Source organism: Helianthus annuus, chromosome 6 (genome assembly GCF_002127325.2).
Source record: "Helianthus annuus cultivar XRQ/B chromosome 6, HanXRQr2.0-SUNRISE, whole genome shotgun sequence".
Lineage (NCBI taxonomy): Eukaryota > Viridiplantae > Streptophyta > Magnoliopsida > Asterales > Asteraceae > Helianthus > Helianthus annuus.
Genome location: NC_035438.2, coordinates 131294258 through 131307476, shown reverse-complemented (window position 1 = coordinate 131307476; position 13219 = coordinate 131294258). Strand labels below are relative to the sequence as shown.

Here is a 13219-nt window from a genome sequence, read left to right as displayed (position 1 = left end):
ACTAATATATTTTTATCATGATCGCAAAAGTCGCTAGACGCTCCCTATTCTGATTTGAGAGCACTTCGAAAGTACTCGGCCTAGGCGGAGATTACTCGGGGAGTAATCAGCCTAGGCGAACAGTACTCGGACCTCGACACCCTACCTTGTAGTGAGTACTCGAGAAGTACGCAGAGCCTAGACGAGACTTTTACAACGATGATTTTTATTTTAGTTGGTGCATTTGTAAAATAATAAATTTTATACCAAATCAAAAGTAACGGTAAACTATGTTATGGTTTATTTTAAATTATTACGTGGGATTAAATACAAAAATTATAGCCACCTTTAATTCTTTATATATCGTTACATTATCATAATATGTTTCACTATAAGTAATGTGATATTAGTTGGTTGTAAATTTTCTATGTGGAGTTAAATGCCATTTTAGTTTATGTGATTTGGACCATTTTGCCAGTTTAGTCCAAATGTTTCATTTTTCGTCTGTAGGTTCAAAAAGGTTTGACTGTTGTCATTTTAGTCCATTGTGTTAACTTCATCCATTATTTCTGTTAACGAGAAGGGCGATTCGGTCATTTTATATGACCGAATTGTCTTTCTAGTTAACAGAATTACATATAAAATGACCGAATCGCTCTTCTGGTTAACAGAAAAAATGAATAAAGTTAACTCAGTCGACTAAAATGACAACGGTGAAACCTTTTTAGACTCACTGAAGAAAAATGAAATATTTGACTAAACTGACAAAATGACCCAAACCACATCCGGCATTTAAGTCTTCTATTTATTATCTTCTTAAAGGTTTTTAAAGATTGATTGCTACCCCGAATCATATGGTATATTTCTTTTTAAAGCATCCTATATTTGAAAAAATATTGTAAAGAACCTCGAAATACAAACCTTGTTTTAAAGACATCAGATCAAACACTTTAATATAACATACAACATACCAAAATAGGCGTTAAATTAAATTAGGATCTTTAACATCGAGTTATAATTTTTTTTAAACATAAGAACAATATATAACAAAGAGTACAATAATGCTAATCTTATTTTAACGTCATGTTTTTTATTCTCTTGACCAAAATTAAGTTCTTTATCGGTAATCTTTAACCTTTGATAACCAAATAAAGATTGTTGTTCTTTTTGCCGTTACTTATTATGAAAAAACAAAGATTGTTGTTATGTTTTTCACTAAATAAATAACTCAATAAATCAATAAATATGAATTAAATCATATAACCAACTCCATTCAATCATATAACAATATTATTTAAAAAAAAAAATATTAGATTTTGTCCACACCATCAGACAGTGACGTCACCACTCCTGTTTTTCCTACATAAATCACATCGTCTTCTTCACTTAAACTCACACCCAGAAACCAGTTATGGCTTTCTCTCTCTTCTTCCTCTTTCTCTCTCTACTTTCTCTCTCTACAACCACCACCACCGCCGGAACCCCCACCACCACCGCCACTCTAGACGTCGCCACCACCGTACAGAAAACCCTAGACCTCCTAAACCCTAACTTCCTCCAACAACAATCCGACAAAACTCAAAAAACAAGTTCTGAAAGTCGTCCCAAAACGACATCGTCTTCGTTATCTTTCACCGTACATCCTCGATCATCCATCCACAACCACCACAATGATTACGAGTCGTTGACTCGGGCACGACTCGCTCGCGACTCGCACCGAGTCAACTCAGTGATTACAAACATCGACATTTCAATCTCTGGAACCAACCGGTCTGAAATGAAACCGGTGGTGGAGTCAAATTCGATGTATAAAGTTGAAGATTTATCGACGCCGGTGACATCGGGAATCTCACAAGGGAGTGGTGAGTATTTTGCTAGGGTTGGGTTGGGTACTCCGGCGAAGGAGTATTATATGGTCATTGATACTGGAAGTGATATTACTTGGCTTCAGTGTCAGCCGTGCTCGGATTGTTATCAACAAACCGACACGATTTATGATCCCTCGGGTTCCAGTTCGTATAATTCGTTGCCCTGTGGTTCGCAACAGTGTCAGGCGCTTGAAACTTCTGCTTGCCGGAGCACCGGTTGTTTGTATCAGGTGATAGATAATTTTTGTTTTGTTTTGTTTTTTTTTTTTATAAGAACGACGCTGTTTTGAGAGAGCACACATTATTAATTACACAACCAAAATATTTGAATTTTAAATTATGCGAATATTGTGAAATGGAAAAAGACACACTATTAAAGTGACGTGCTAAACAACCATAGTTATCAAAGGTGTTAGGCGCACTCAAGACGGATATGTCTCGCTTGTGGCCTAGGCGGAAGGCGCAAAAAAAGCAGGGTCTTATAAAAAAAAGCGCACAACAAAAAAAATTTAAAATATTTTTATATAATAGAAAATTAATATTATTCTTCAATAAAATAAAACTAAAACTATTATATAACATTTTATATCGTCTATTTAGTACCAAAAATTATAAATGATAGTTTATTAGTGTAGAAAAATAGTTTTTGTTAGATAAAAGTAGAAATCTCGTTGGAATCTTGGCATAATATAAAGAATTTGACCGGAAACTCATTTGAATATAGGAATCTCGTTAGAATATGCCCATGAACTGTCACCTGAAGAATTAAAACGCAATTGTCTCGACTTAAGGCGCAACTGCCTTGACATTGGGTTACTAAAAAATAAAGTCACCGTTCAAAAAAAATCCAGACGCTGATATTAATAAATTTATTCTAGAAAATAAAATAAATGATTTTAAAAGAAAAAAAAAAGAAAAACTAAACCACAACTTATGTTTTATTCTAGAAAATAAAAAAAAAATGATGTTAAAAGAAAAAAAAACTAAACCACAACTTATGGGGCGAGTTTGTTTGTATCAGGTATCGTACGGAGACGGATCATTTACCGTGGGCGATTTCGCAACAGAAACGGTGTCGTTCGGGAACTCAGGATCTGTTCCGTCAGTAGCCATCGGTTGCGGTCACGATAACGAAGGGTTATTCGTCGGATCGGCCGGGCTTCTAGCATTAGGCGGAGGTCCACTATCACTCCCATCTCAAATCAAAGCGACGTCGTTTTCCTACTGTCTAGTCGACCGTGATTCCGACAAATCATCCACTCTCGAATTCAACTCCGCTCCACCGGCAGGCTCCGTCACAGCGCCGTTACTCCGAAACCCTAAAGTCAAAACATATTTATACGTCGGTTTGACCGGAATATCCGTCGGCGGCCGCCCATTATCCATCCCGCCATCAATCTTCGCCGTCGATGATTCCGGCAGAGGCGGAGCCATTGTCGACTCCGGCACCGCCGTGACTAGGTTGCAGAGGCAGGCGTACAACTCGTTACGCGACGCCTTCACTCAGCAAGCAAGAAATTTAAAACCTACGGACGGGTTTTCATTATTCGATACATGTTATGATTTCTCGTCGCTGACAAGAGTGGCGGTGCCTACAGTGGGTTTTAATTTTGCGGGAGGTAAAACGCTGTCGTTGCGACCTGAGAATTATTTGATTCCGGTGGATTCGAATGGGAAGTTTTGTTTGGCGTTTGCGCCTACGGATTCGCCATTGTCGATCATTGGGAATGTCCAGCAGCAAGGGACACGGGTCGGTTATGATATTAGTAAATCCGTTGTTAGTTTTTCACCCAGTAATTGTTAAAATTGTTAAATTAAAAGAAGACATTTGATTATGATATTTTGTATTGTCTGTTATCTTCTAGTGCGAAAATAGATTTAGAGTTAATTATTTGATTTTGATGGTTTTCTGTTTGTGTGTTCAAATCTGTTAGTTATACATCTGTGGTTTTATAATTGTAATAATTGCAACATATTTTCTTAATTGTTATGAACAAGAGAAAAATATAGGGAGAAAAATGATTCAATCCATCCATTCAACTGATATATACGTATATATAAATTACTACTATAGAATCCCTAAAAGCCTAAAGCCCATAAACATTGGGTTGGGCCATAAAATGGTTGCATTCATAACACTCCCCCTCAGACATTTTATATTATACACTATCAACATTATACATTGGAAAATATTGGCTCGGTTCTTCAGGACCGACATTAACTGACACTTCAGGATCAGTTATACTGCCTCATTAAAACCTTGCTAAGAAAACCCAGTGGGAGAAAAAATTAGTCAAGGAAAAAGAGTACAGTGTGTATATTACTCCCCCTCAATTTTGCATTTATATCCTGATGATATGTAATCCAATCTTTTTTACCAAGTGCTTAACTTGATATTTGATGTAGTCTTCTATGAATTGAGTGGTGCAATTTGCATTGTCTTCATACGGTATAACTTGGACTTCCCTTGATCATTTCTAATCTACATTCTCCTTGAGTATGTTGAAATCTTCTAGCTTCATAAATAAAATTGTATCTGCATAATGGGACTTCATATTCTTCTTAAGGATCAATCGGTGTTTCGAGTCATGTAGAAATATCAACTTATCAATTAATGCGTTTTATAATTATGACTCGTTAAAAGCCTTGCTAGAAAAGCCCAGTGGGACAAAACCGTAGCTAAGGAAACAGAGTATAGCGCATTATACATTATTAACAACATGCTTCAGAATGATGTTAAGTCGGCACTTCGGGACCTACAAGATAAGGATAAACTGATGCTACTGGATCAGTTATGTTGCCTCAATAAAAACCTTATTAGGAAAAACCCAAAATGGGGAAAAACCTAGTGAAGGGAAAAAGAGTGCAACATGTTAAATTAGAACTGTAATCTTGCTAATACAGCTATCAAGAACGCAATACCATGTGTCGTCTTGCTTGCAAGATACATCAATGTTCCGATCGCAATTAAATAAGGTACTTCTAGACCAATTATTTATCCATCCTCTTCTTACGGACGATAAAAATCATTTCCATATTTCAAGTAATCCGACAACCATTAGCGTACTCGTAATTGAATTTTATCTATATAACATCTTCTGGATGTAATCTGATTGATAAGAAAAAGTAGTACATATATATACTCGAACTGCAGGTCGAGAACTACACAGTGTAAAGGTTCTTCAAAATTTCCCCTCTTTAGTTTGACAGTTCCTCACTCACTATGATGTTTACATCATCACTGTAAAATGAAATTAAATTAAACATTAAGAGTGAAATCTTAATAAGTAGATATGAGCGCCTCATTTCAAAATCAGCTAAGTAAGCTGTATCACGTAGGACCAATGTTCCCTTTAAGATTTATATAACACGTATGGGGTTATTGTTTAATAATGCTTTGGGCATTTTAATCCTTAGGGGATTTTCATGCAGATGTCATTTACAATTGCCTCGTACATGTATATGGTGACGACATCCATAAGTTTTATCTGAAGTCTATTATGAGATTACGAGATCGCTTAAACATCAAAAGATTATCGCATCCACTACAGGGGTATACGTTTCCTCATAATCAACTACTGGGATTTGGGAAAAATCTTTATGTTAAAAGTCGTAACTTTCATCACAAAATCTCATTGTTTACGTTTCTTTTTTTTTAAAGACACCCATTTATAACCTACTGGTTTGACGTCTATGGGTGTTCGAACGACAAGTTCGAAAACGTTTTGTTTGTCGAGCGAATTTAATTCAACCATTAAGTCGTTGAGCCATTTTGGTTATTTCTGTGTGTGCACTCTTACACAGTTTCATGTTTGTAACCTTTTTCATCGATTACATTTATTGCTATAGCATATGCAAATATATCATTTCACACGTGTTTCATTACGGTTCCATATTGTACTATTTTGTACATAAGTCATTGAGATCTCATACTTGTTTGATAACTGAGTTTCTTCTGGAACTCCATTATCCTCTTCTGGGGATTCGTTAATATCTTCCAGGAATTCGTTAATCTCTTTTAGGATTTTATCAGCAACCTCTTTTAAGGTTTTGTATGCAACCTCTTTTAGGATTACACCAACTGCGTTGCCTTGCTCTTTTCGTATTTGTGGGATTTATATATTGGAACCGAGTTTACTTCGCACTTTTTTTTTTTCTAATATGGTAATCATTTGTGATTACTTAAATTTGAGCAGGTGAGTTAAGTACTGGTATATGTAACAGTGTCACTCTGTTTGTGTTTGTGAACGCATCTCGTATTTCGTTTGCTATTATTTGCAAATTCACGCTCCTCTGGACTTCAGATTTATATTGACCACTTCAGGGGTCTAAATTCAATAATGATGATGCATTTTCTTGTGTTGCCAGTCTTTCATTTTCTTGTCTCCCCCTAAGATTGGGAATACTGTGTACATATCCCATTTCATATGTTATGGTGGTGCTATTGGTACATAGGCTGCACAACCTAGTATAAAGAATGGAAACTTGGTGCGCTTCAGGAGACCAGTTATAATGAGGAGTATTTATGATAAGCAGTTGGTTTTGAATTGATTTTATAGTCATTAACAGACGAATTCTGTCTCGACTACGCATGCCATTCACTATACTTCACATTGTGCCCAACAATGGTCCCTACAACAACGTTGTCAAAGAGCAACGTTAAATCATGTCTAAGACCAACGTTCCATACTGTTGGGCGTATGCTACATATGGGTAGCTGAAAACTCACATGTAACCATGTATGAATGCCTCGATTCAGACATCCATATATTTCAATGGTCCCATATAAGAGGGAGTGTTTGTAAAAAAAATTATTTACCAAAAAAAAAAAAAAAACTAACTACACATATGATAAGGCATTTTGGGAGCAATGCTTTTAGATTATTTAGAGGTGCTAGTTAGCACGTTTGATTCTTTAGCATATCATGATGCTTTTTTTTTTTTTTTTTTTTGACTTTCTGTGAATTTTTTTTTTCTTCTTGCAACATATTTTAGTTGGCAAACCTTTGGTTTTCTAATATGATCTTCTGGCTATATTGACATATGCGATTTTGGAGATATTCAATATCATTTTTCTTTGTCATCATTCCAATGTGATGATCGTTTATTCAACATATTTGAAACTTAGTAACTTTCTTCAGGATATACTAGAATATGAGGCATAATTAATTATAAAATTTGATATTTGGGAATAAGATGTTGATGCTCTTCCAGAGCATTTGATATGCTACTAACAATGAAATAGTATCAATAATTGTCATTGCTAGAGACAACTAATAACAATATTTCTTTAGTGTTGGCGTATACCGGACATGTGTCACCCATATTTGTGGTAGCTAAATGGGTGTTTATTTTCCCGTTTTAACGGACCTCCCCCTTAGCGACTGACTTATATTTTGTATGTTTGACTCATTGATGTCCGGTTTGATCATGATCTTCCACGCATATGGCCGCTACTGGGGCTGAATAACTATTTTTCTCCTTTATTAGCATAAAAAAATTTGCCACGTTCGCTTTAAGGAATGACTAGCACCGCTGAATCAACTTGTATAGTATTTAAGTATGAGCTTTCAATTTTGCTATGAGGTTTAGAAGATGTGATATGACTTTTGAGTATTATGAGAAAAAAAATTCTCTATATTGTTTTGAGAGAGCATGTGATTTGTGAGACGTAATTTCAATTCTGATGTAATCTAAGAGTTGAAAAAAAATTTACAATTTCAAATAGATAAAACTTATGTCGACCTTTTGAAGGACAACCAACTTCTGGTGGTCATGCATATCTTTGAGGTTCTCAATGGAAAGAGATTATCTTTCTAGATATTTATAAGGCTTGTTATAGAGAAAGATCCTGCTTTAACTCTTGCTTGTATAGAAGTTTCATTCCTGCCATGGATTGTTTCTGCTAGGCTATTTGCTATATTTTAGTATCTAGAGTCTAGGGGAGGTAGTAGTGTCTGGAGGCGTCGAGTGCGACAAACTCAAGTTTGGAAGTGTGAATTTGTATAAATTTGGTAGAAGTCAAGTTTTTATGATTGATATTTCTTCCCATTTTGTGGTTTGTCTTTCAAATACTTTGAATACTTATAATCATTGGTAGATTGCACATCACGTCATTTGGGATTCAAAAAACAAATTACACTAATAAACATCTTTATATGTAGAAGTGTATGGGCATAAGAGTTGCAGGCTCAACTTATGTACTATTGTCACATATGATATGCAAGAGTTTTATACATTTTATGTTTAATAATGTATATTAAAATGTTTAACAACATCTCAATCTACCTTTAATTCTATTATATTGAAATAAAGACAAATCTCATACATGGGTAACTAGTCATCAAACAACTATATCTATGGCCCTTACAATTTATATCCTAAAACTAAACTTCAAGAAAGTCAGTGTTTATGAATTGACTCTGGTCATCACAAATATAAAACTTTCGAGGTACATATCCTATCCTATTTTAATAAAAACGCAACTTAATCATACAGATAATCTTTAAAAAAATAACTTTGTATGGCATCATGCGTAGGCTATAGATGTATTATAAATGAATGGTGGTATAACCAGCCAACACAATATCCAAAATCCAGCTTTAAGGCAAATTATAAGCTTACATGAGATTTCTCTAACATAGCATATGTTATCTTAAAAATAGAGGGTTAGAAAACTCTTGAAAGAAAAGGGATGTTTAATAAAAGAAATTTGAAATTTAATATATAATTAAATTATAAGAGGTTAATAAATGATAGTATTAATTTATAGTTATGCCATGTTAATTAATTATTAATTATTAATTATTAATGATATAAAAACAAAGAGATGTATGCAGTTACGAATTATCTCATGGGCTCACCTATGTTGACTTGACTTTTTATTAATGATAGTATTAATTGATAAATGAATACCTTTGTCATGATCGTAACCGCCAGTCCTATTTTCCCGTTCGTAACCGGTTTTCTCATTATGGACAATTATTCTATTCAATGCTAAGATAATTTTTTTAATATGATAGGGTGCTATTAATTCTAAGCATATTCTTTAAACTTGTAATAGAACACAGAAATCATAGTTATATCTTATCATTATTTCTACCTTACACACACCATTAAGAACGTTTTAAAAGAAATAATAACCGATGAAGCATTTAATAATTAATTTCACAATAAAGTAAAATATATCATGCAAGACTAGGTCAAAGTTATATCCTAGAAAATAGAATTTCCTGGTAACGTCACCAACGGTTTTGCCAACGAATTCATCGAAAGCGACTCGTTCCAAAATCCTTTTTTTTTCCTAATCATACCACTATAGTTTTACGTGTATGTTCAACCTCTAAAAAATTCATGTGGGGATTTCATAGATTTGATTTCTGGATATCTTAGAATTGTATTCTATGATTCTATCTTCTTGACTTTTAGTTTCTAATTTGCATACTCTTCCTGGCCGGAAACCAAAAATTAAGTCGCAGAACTATAACGGTAAATTTATATCATGTATATCCATATATGTAGGATATACATATTACGCATTTAATCACGGAAGGAAGTTCGAATTGTTACCTCAATTGATGGATACAGCCGACATCTGCTTGTTGGGTAGAGGTAAAATCAAAAGGAAAATGCAACACATGATCTAGTTTTTCAATAACATGCATGGTAATTTTCTGAATATCCCTTGATATCTTCATCTTACTCGTACCAATAGATGGATAAAGAGGTTGATATGTTTTGAATAGATATGTTATCGAAAACATAACAAATTAGAAGGGAGTGGAGAGTTTTTACTGAAGAATTAATGGAAAATGGTTAGAGCAATGTGCTGATAACGTGTTATGAACAAGAGAAAAATATAGGGAGAAAAATGATTCAATCCATCCATTCAACTGATATATACGTATATATAAATTACTACTATAGAATCCCTAAAAGCCTAAAGCCCATAAACATTGGGTTGGGCCATAAAATGGTTGCATTCATAACATTAATAACGAAGTAACATATTTTTTTGTTTGATTGACTAAAATAATTGGATATGAATAGGATCATGCTAATCACACACAGCCAAAATAATTTTCACACACCTAAGCGCTCCGCTTTGGCCATAGCGCGGCGCTTAGGGCGACAAAAGGTGATACGAGGTTTTGAATGACTGACTGAGTGACAGACTGACAGACATAAAGCTTCCTAGGTTTCAGTCGCCCCGTGAACCCTAAGCGTCGCGCTTTGGCCATAGCGCGGCGCTTCGATCCCAAATTCTGGCTTTAAATCACTGGCCAGACAACAGATTCATCACTCGAATTGTTTTCTGTCGATCTTCTTTGCTCTATTAGTTAAATTTTTTGAAAAAACGATGTCGTGGTTCAGTAACTATCTTTTCGGTGATTATTCTGACGAGTCGGTTGTTCCTGATTCTTACGAGGGGACCGCTATTTCTGACTCGTTTGAGAAACCGGTGTCGTCCAACTTGAGGGAGACAGAGGTTGTATCTGGCATTCGTTATCGTGATAACACGGTGCAGCTGGATTTGAATACCCCTGTGGAGGACCCTTACGCACAACAAGGTTATTCGAATTTCGGTTACGGTGGCGAGTATAGCTTTGTACAACAGGAGTGTTATCCAAACGAAAGTTACGGTTGTCAACAAGGTTATTCGAATTTCGGTTACGGTGGCGAGCAAAGCTTTGTACAGCAGGAGTGTTATCCAAACCAGAGTTACGGTTGTGAACAGAGCTTTGAACATCAAGTCTATTCGAATCTCGGTGACGATGGTGAGCCGGAGGATGTGTCTGTTGACGAGGAAGGTTGTTACCCGGTTACATTTTCGTTTGATACAACGCAGACCTTTTCGTCACGTAAAGAGTTGGTGCGTTGGGTACAAGACACGGCAAAAGACAATGGTTACCTCATTGTGACAAAGAGGTCGAATAAAAGAGGAGAGAATTACAAGATTTGGTTTCAATGTACTTTTGGTGGGGAGCATAAGAGTGTAGCTACACAGAGGAAAACGGGTAGCAAGAAAATAGGCTGCCCGTTCGAGATGATCGGGTTTTCGGAATCATCCGGAAGTGTTTGGAGGATCGAGGTGACGAAGGCGAAGCATAACCACACTCCTATTGAAAACTTCGAGGGTCACGCGTATGCGAGAAGGCTTTCTTCGGAGGACAAAAAACTGGTTAAGGAGTTGGCAGAGCAAGATATTCGCAACCAAAGTATTTGGCGAACGCTGACAAAAAACAATCCGGCTAGAAAGCTTATTCCGAAAGATATACACAACGCTGTTCAGAAGATCAACGCCGAAAAAAATGTCGGTAAGTCTCCGATGCAAAAACTTGAAAACATTCTTATCGAAAAAAATTACACTTATTACATGCGCACGAATGAGATATCGAACGAAGTTGAAGACGTCTTCTTTGTTCACGAAAAATCATTCACTATGTGGTGTGCCTTCCCGCATGTGCTAATGATTGACGCCACATACAAAACGAACATGTACAACCTGCCATTTGTTCAGGTCGTAGGCATGACGTCGACAAACAAATCGTTTACGGCTGCTTGTGCTGTAATTTCCGCCGAGAAGTCAGAGAACTACCTATGGGTGTTGCAGAGGATCATGTGACACCCCGTTGAAACATTCTCACTTACGCTAGCTTGACAGTGGCTGCCTTAACTTTCGGGACGAAAGTTCCTAAAACTTGGGGATAATGTGACACTTCGGATTTTCCCGGGAAACCTTTTAATGTAACTTACGTGTATATATGTTATTAAATGAAAATTTGGAACTATTCGTTGTTGCATGCTATGTGTATTTATGTATACGGGTAATATATATATATGTGTGTAATACTAGTGAGCCGGACCCGACTCGAGACCCGGAGTGGTCTCGAGTGAGCAGTATTGGGCCGGTTTGGACCTTGCAACACTCCTTAGCCCACCCTCTTATAACCGGCACACACACACACCCTAACCCACTTGTGACACTATATAAACCAACCCTCCCATCCCTTAACCATTTTTACAACACTCCTCTCACAACACTCTCATACTCTCCTCTCATCTCTCTCACTAAAAACCCTAAGAATTCTAGCAACCAAGATCACTTCCTCACCATCTCATCTCTCTCGGGTCAAACCATAGCATCAAGGCTCGCGGATTCAAGCTCAAAATCATCTTTCGGAGCTTAGTTTATCGAATTCTTGGACCACTACTTCCAACCGGTTAGCATGAATATTTCTACAAGTTGTTTTGCTTTGCTTGTTACTAAATGATGCTTGTAGCCTCTTGTTATGTTATCCGATTGATGCATTTAGGACCTAAAGATCATAATCATGTATGTGTTGTTTGCTATGATTATCCGGTTAGATATTGGAGTTTGATTTAAATCGTTGCTAGTTGTAAGGATATGTTTCGGTTTATGTTGTTGGTATGTGTTGTATATGATGATGGTTATGAAATCCTTGTTCATGCTTGAACGGTTTGTTATCGGTTAGAAATGAGGATCTGGTTAGGGTGTCGAATGCATAATTTAGGATGGTTGATGATTGTGGTGATGAATATTGTTTGATTATTGTTCGTGTAAATGATGAACAGTTTGAAGATGGGTTGTATATTCAAAAATATGTGTGTTTGATCCATTTTAGACAAGGGTTAGACAAGAAAACATGTTTTAGTGGCATAGTACAATCTGATTTCATGAAATTGCAATTCTATTGGCCAGTACTGTTTGCAGGTTCTAGAAACTGATTCATGTGCACGTAATCACGGTTGCGAGTCGCAACCTTTGGTTGCTACTCGAGACCACATAAAGTCTTGTCGAGATCTCCCGGTTGCGAGTCGCAATCAACGCGTATCGAATCCAGTTGCGAGTCGTAACCACTGCTGCTGAGTCGGAACTGCTGGTTGCGAGTCGTAACCTCTGGTTGCGACTCGTAATCAAAACGTGACGGACCGAGACCTCGGTTGCGAGTCGCAACCTCGGTTGCGAGTCACTCTTGTCTCGACTGGACTGTTTTAGGGTTTTTGGGCCTTTGACTGTTGGGCTTACTGTTGACTGGACTGCATGTTGTCACTGCTGATTATATGTTAGGGCTGACCCAATGACCCAACTGTTCGTTTGTTCGCATGTTATACGTGTTTGCTATAAGTATTGCCATACGTGTTCGCTACGTGTTTACTTGTACCCGACTTGACCCATACTTGGTAACCATGCTAGGACGTGGTGACCAACATACTTGACCGGGTAAAATAATCTACCGAGCAACCCAAGGTGAGTTCACAACTTAAAAGCATGCGTCCCGGTGGTTTGGGACACGAGACTAAAACAACCCTATCCCATTGTAAAGGGGATACCATTTACAATCCTTCCC

At 36.6% G+C, this 13219-nt stretch overlaps 1 protein-coding gene and 1 long non-coding RNA gene across 2 annotated transcripts; one reads left to right on the top strand and one right to left on the bottom strand.

Annotated features, from left to right (window-relative positions):
• Window positions 1-1310: 1310 nt before the first annotated feature.
• Window positions 1311-3755, top strand: LOC110865956 (protein ASPARTIC PROTEASE IN GUARD CELL 1). The gene is made up of 2 exons (XM_022115299.2): window positions 1311-2077; window positions 2869-3755. The coding sequence occupies exons 1-2, from the start codon at window positions 1391-1393 to the stop codon at window positions 3649-3651; spliced, it is 1470 nt and encodes a 489-aa protein (XP_021970991.1). The 5' UTR covers window positions 1311-1390; the 3' UTR covers window positions 3652-3755.
• LOC118479468 lies at window positions 2505-9908 on the bottom strand. The gene is made up of 2 exons (XR_004859652.1): window positions 9837-9908; window positions 2505-3826 (listed from the first exon to the last, which is right to left on the bottom strand). It is a non-coding gene; the product is annotated as an uncharacterized LOC118479468 (long non-coding RNA).
• Between the last annotated feature and the right edge of the window lie 3311 nt (window positions 9909-13219).